Raw genomic sequence first — 6000 nt, 5'->3', positions numbered from 1 at the left:
AGTCCATCGTTATTGTAGGGATTCGAACCCACGTTTCCCGGATCTCGATACAGCCAATCCGACGCCGACACTATTGGGCTAATAGTGTTGCTTCATTTATTAATTTCGATTTGAAGAATTTAGATTGTCTGTCTACCTACATAACGATTAATGGTCACTGATAATAAGGTACAAGTCCAAGATGAACTGCAGACCGCCAACTGCAAGCCACCACGCGCTTTGGTAAGAGGTACAACAAAGAAACCGTAAGTTGTATGAACAATGTAACTATGGTAAGGGAACTCATCATTTATAACAAGGACATTAAAAAGAAAAAAAATGGGAATTTAATTGAATAACTAAAAAAATATTTTATTCCCGTTGTCGCCACTCCTCCGGAATTAAAAAAATATAAATTTCAATTAAGTATTTTAATTTATTCCCACCAGTGGAGACAAGCCTGGTGGGCCCAACCCAACAAGAATAAGCCCAAACTCGATGAGGTTGTTTGTGTCGTCTTATTGCGGACTTAGACCTTAGACTTTAGACTACTTTAGAGAATCTAATTCCTCTATCTATGACTTAAATAGACTTTAGTATGGCCATCGTCCAACTCTATCATCGAAGCTTGGTTACCATATTATATGACGAGCCCAAACTCGACGAGCTGTGCAGTTTTATTGCGGAATTCCTAAGGCCAACTTCCAGCTCCATCATCAGACCCTGTTTACTATAATACTAATCAATTGAGAGCCCAAACTCGATAGGGCTTGTTGTGCCGTTTTATTGCGGAGTTCCTATGGCCACCTTCCAGCTCCAATGTCATCACAATATTAATTTGTCACGCGATTTATAAGTAGGTAAGCATACAAAATATCAGTGTCAATACTTAACTACCGCCTATGGTGTGACTTGTGAATAATAAATTGCTTCTTCTAACAGATTTTAGTCGGATCGATTCTCGGGTGTGGCAAACGAATTTTCTAAAATCTTTGTATGCCGTTTTCTTTCTTTTCAAAATTAAAACGAAAGTTTCTTTTATTTCAAAATTATAAATTTTTTGAATAAATCGAACTAAGGCGGGAATTGAACCCACAACCTTTCGCTTGTCGGGCGACTGCTCTTCCGAAAGGTGGTGGGTTCAATTCCCGCCTTAGGCAGTTCGATTTTTTCAAGTTATTTATAATTTTCAAATTAGTTTGAAATGCAACACAATTAAATAAAATTTCCTATTTACAGTAGGTATTATGATTATGAGTACTCGTAGTTTCCCTTCAGTTGACATTACAAAATTCCACCCAGTATAAGGGATGATTTATATTAGACCGGACGGTATCCGGGCCGGGCCGAGGCCGAAGCGGAGTCCGTCCGTGCTGCAAGATTAACTACACAGAGTGTTATGGGACCGTGCAACAACCGTGGTGTAGACGAGCGTCGTCCGGGTCCGGACGGGACACGGATCATGCACTGTGTAATATAAAATGTATGTAACGTTTCAAATGCGTGTCCCGTCCGGGCCACGTACACAGGGCGCCCCGCGCACGGCCTGGTCTAAATAAATCATCCCTAAGTCTGACTGCCTGCCTATGTACTACGAGTGTATAATGGCTTGTGTGAGCACGCAGCCGGATGTTAAATACGGGTCATACCTACTTATCGGATGATGATGACCCTAATCAAATCTTGCGAGTTTTTAAAAAAGAAACTTGCATCAGGTATATAGGTGTAGTACCTGTGATAGGGTGTGTGTCCTACGAGTCCTATGTATTACTTTTTCTCTATGGTGTGTGTAATAAACCTACATATTTAAAATTATTTATCCATTTCTTTTTTCTTGTCTTGTGTGGTTTTGTTTTGGTCAAGCCTCTTGCGTTTAAAAATGAATATGTTGTCTGATGTGCGAAAGCACAAGCTGAAACACTTGTACATGGTCCGGTGCCTTGTCCGGGAGGGCCGAATTCGCCGCGAATGTCTTCGCGCGTATGTGTGACGCGATTTACAACTTGCGCGTGTCTTGTGGACGCATGTATTGGATGCTAGTATCTCGCCAACGCGCGTAGGATTCGCGGCAAATTCGCCCTCCTGGACAAGGCCTTATGAACTACGGGAACCAGATAAATAAAATGACAATTTGGGCAACCAGAGGTTTATTTTTTAAAATTCACTTATTCTAGTTGTATCCATACGATTGGATAACTGCTGTGAAGGGCGCTACAGCCTTTGTAACTTTCTCGCCAGCATCCTTCGTGATTTTCTGTAAGAGATAAAGATAAAAGAGTATTAGCCATCATGTGACAACTGATAATTGTAGAAAAGATGGTTCTGTTGCTTCAGTAATGTTGTTTTTTCATAAACATCAAATAATGTAGGTAAGTGAAAATAATCATCATGTAAATATTCATTGGGAAAGCAGGATTCTTTGCAGTACCCTGCTTATTTATCAAGCCAGTTTAGAAATAGAAACAGTTATTGGAAGAGCTAATAGATGATTTACCTTGAGTTTCCTCTCGTATGCCACCCGTTTGACAGCCTTGATCTTTCTCTTGTCCTCGAGCTTGCGGACGACGTCACGGTACTTCCAGCCGACTTCGTGGGACAGGCGGCCGACGTGACAGTACTGTAAATAACATCAGTTTTATAGTATGCAAGATACAAGTTCGGTAGAGTATGTCTGCCTGATGTTTTCTCAGATTATAATGATCGCAACATAATGCATTCAGTCGCAAATTACCCAAAGTGAAACATCATTGTAGCTAATTAAAAAGCAGATTATTTATTGAATTAATAAGATGTTAAACATAGTATTTGACAACAATGGTTTATACAGTTCCGTAATAAGTTCGCAACACGTCTCTGGGACAGTTGGTATAAGGTTGTGTTATCAATTTATTGATAGCTTTGGGTGTCACCAAACTATTTGAAGCTGTCTGTACATCCAAACATCTCAGGAAGATAGCTAGCAGTCTCTTGCCGGTTGGTGAATTGGGAAGTTGGTAAAGTGGGAGGTTGGTGAATTGGGAAATAGAATTGGTGGGTTGGCTATTTGGGAAGTTGTCTTTTTAGGACAGTTGTCCTAATGATACTGAAGGGCCTCGGCTAATTAGCGAGCAGTACAAGTGTAGCTACAGCTACATACCTTGCGGCCGGGTTTCAGGCAGAAGACGCGTAGGGCGGCGGGCACGACCACGCGGCGGCGGCTGTCGTAGGGCGGCGGGCAGCCGTCGTAGGCGCGCAGTCTCCTTAGCGCGTCCTTCCCACGCTCTGTCTTGTGTGGGATCATGCCTGTCAACATACAACACATTAGTCTACATTCTAATACCATCCATCAAAAGTAATTTTCTAAAGTACTTCATAAAAGTTGATTTTATCATGAACAAATCAAATAATGTAGGTATAGGATGATTAATCATCAGCACGAACTTTACTACACATGGAAAATGCACTAACTACTAAAACAGGAAAATTAGACTCATTACATTACAACAGTGTCAAAACAATACAAGTATAAAATGGGATGGTTTAAATAAGGATTAAACTTAAACCTGATTTTTTAAATCTTTATTACTTTTATATCTATCTAGTGAATAACTGAAATTGAAAATTGAATTTATTTTGCTCAGTGCCTTGTAGAAAATAATTGAGCAATTTTTGAGTTTGAAAACTTGAGTGATGAAAATAAATATTATCCTATACTCGGAATTATAATTCGATTCCACATTTGACAATTTCAGTGTTGCAACGTTACGACAAGTACTAAATAGTGACGTTGCGAAATTATTCGATATGGAAATGGAATATTTCCGGATCGATTCTTCTCGTTTATAATTTTACTCTCGTAAACTAAGTATATCAGGAAATTAAATATTTCTGAACCGATAATTAAGTTTTGACGATTAACTAACGATCTGAGACTTTTCTTTTATAATTGTGTGTGTAATAAATAAATAAAATGTGATCATGAAGGAATCAATAATTTAGTCTTTAATTGGCACACTGATGGCACACACACTGATTGTTTATCGATTTTTGTGTACACATCACTACATTATTATATGTGGTATCATTATTTCACAAAATGACAGTAGCTAATGTCAAATGTGGAATCGAATTATAATTCCGAGTATAGATCTAAATTATTGATTGATAAAACTGCAATTCACTGGCCTCAACTCAACTAAAGGTGTGACAATAACCAAACAATGTTTAGAAAACAAGTAAAAATGAAGATCATTGTACAAGAACAAAACATTTACCTAACTTATCTTACAACTTATAGTGCATAAAAGCTAAAATAATCACATGGTTAATACTTTAAATAATTGATTAGTTACCTCTGACTGTCTTCCACAGGATCTTAGAAGGAGCCCTGAAGTGGAAGGGCCCTCGAGCTGGGTTCACATTGCAGCGCTTTCGCAGGAATGACATGAACTTCAATTTGTTCCTGAAATGTTACAATTATGTTTATTTGTAGGATATTTTTCACTATTATCACAAGACTAGACTGCAATAATAATCAGAGAATTACCAGTAGCAACATCTGTATTATACATTCAGTCGCAAATTACCCAAAATAAATCATCATAATTAATGTGAAATCTGAACTTAGTTAATTATAATCGATTATAAATCACTATTCATTTGTTAAATTACCATGCTTGCTTTACCCCAAACAATGACCGACTGAACCTAACTCAACATAACCAACTTGTAAATATTGGCATTTTAAAATGTTCATTTATTTCTAATATATTACACCCTTTTAGCCCTTGATTAATGCACTTGGTGCTATAGATGAGCTAAGTTCACAAATGTAGCTGGTTGCAACTCACCTGAAGAAATTGCCAGAGATGTTGAGCTGTTCACATCGAACAACTACAACTTTGTTTCCCTCTAACAGGACTTTAGCGATGACTGCGGCCAGGCGGCCGAGCAAGTGGCCGCGGCCATCGATTACTATGGCCTGGAAGACAAGATAAAATGGTTAGTGCAAGTTTCAGCTGACGTACATACCGCATAACCTCAAAGTTCACGTTCACTTGTGCCACTCGAATTCAATGAAACGAGCGGCTCACAGAAAATTATTCACATTTTCCCAGTCGGGAATTCGAGAATTCTAACAGAGTTAACAAAAATTTGATTTTGATGAACTATCCACAGCAAGCACGTGTGCAAAGCATTTTCACGAGAGAATTAGTAATTTTAGGGCTTGACACATAATATTCAACGTTGTATTGCATTTGAACGATAATATTTTATTCACTGAGCTGGATTTCTTTGATTTTTTCTTGAAATAACTATTATTTTCTTCTCACCTTATTGCTAAAGCCCGTCATTTTCACGACAACAAAACGGAAAAGAATCACTTTTTAAAACAGTATGGCTACCGGATATGATTTTTTATTTTAAAATTGTGTTTTGCGGCTTTGGATTCAAGCTTTTGAGCCAACCGGATGTGTTCCAATGACTTAACAGTTTTGCCAACATAAAAGTATAGCAAAAATTGTAATGCTACGGCTATGTCACCGATTTTTGAGACTTCATTCAGATGCAGTCAGACGGTAAAATAATAGCATCTTTGAAGTATGGAGCACAGATGAGACAGGGACAGATAGGAAACGGCCCTATGATTGGTCCGTTCATAGTAAAAGTTCCGGCATCTATGGACTTCCATTGGGTAGCGCTAAAAAAAAAAAAGTTCGTAACTTTTTAATAACGACTGCCTTAGCGACGTTGCAGTACCGCTTTAATATATTTTATAACGAGTAACGTTACCGCACCAATAACGGTACGGGTACATTATTATTTCAAATTATTTATAGAAATAAAAAACCAAATACATAAGTTTTATTAAAAAATTTATTTCATAAAAATACAACTTAAAAACTAATGCATACAACTATCGACAAAATTACAAAGGTGGTCCTATCTTTTGAGCACTTGAGTCTGAACATGAAGTACATCTTAGAATTATCTACACGTTCGAAGATAATATACCAAGCGGATGATTTCTTATTCCGTAAG

At 37.8% G+C, this 6000-nt stretch overlaps 1 protein-coding gene across 1 annotated transcript; it reads right to left on the bottom strand.

The window, feature by feature from the left end:
- Nucleotides 1–2109: 2109 nt before the first annotated feature.
- On the bottom strand, nucleotides 2110–5399 carry LOC135078476 (large ribosomal subunit protein uL13). The gene is made up of 6 exons (XM_063973022.1): nucleotides 5292–5399; nucleotides 4809–4939; nucleotides 4311–4420; nucleotides 3116–3261; nucleotides 2474–2596; nucleotides 2110–2233 (listed from the first exon to the last, which is right to left on the bottom strand). Exons 1-6 carry the CDS (start codon nucleotides 5310–5312, stop codon nucleotides 2150–2152), a joined length of 615 nt encoding a protein of 204 aa, XP_063829092.1. The 5' UTR covers nucleotides 5313–5399; the 3' UTR covers nucleotides 2110–2149.
- Nucleotides 5400–6000: the final 601 nt, after the last annotated feature.

Source organism: Ostrinia nubilalis, chromosome 15 (genome assembly GCF_963855985.1).
Source record: "Ostrinia nubilalis chromosome 15, ilOstNubi1.1, whole genome shotgun sequence".
NCBI classification, from domain to species: Eukaryota; Metazoa; Arthropoda; class Insecta; order Lepidoptera; family Crambidae; genus Ostrinia; species Ostrinia nubilalis.
Note: the sequence above shows the minus strand (reverse complement) of the source record. Positions and strands in the feature narration are given on the sequence as shown.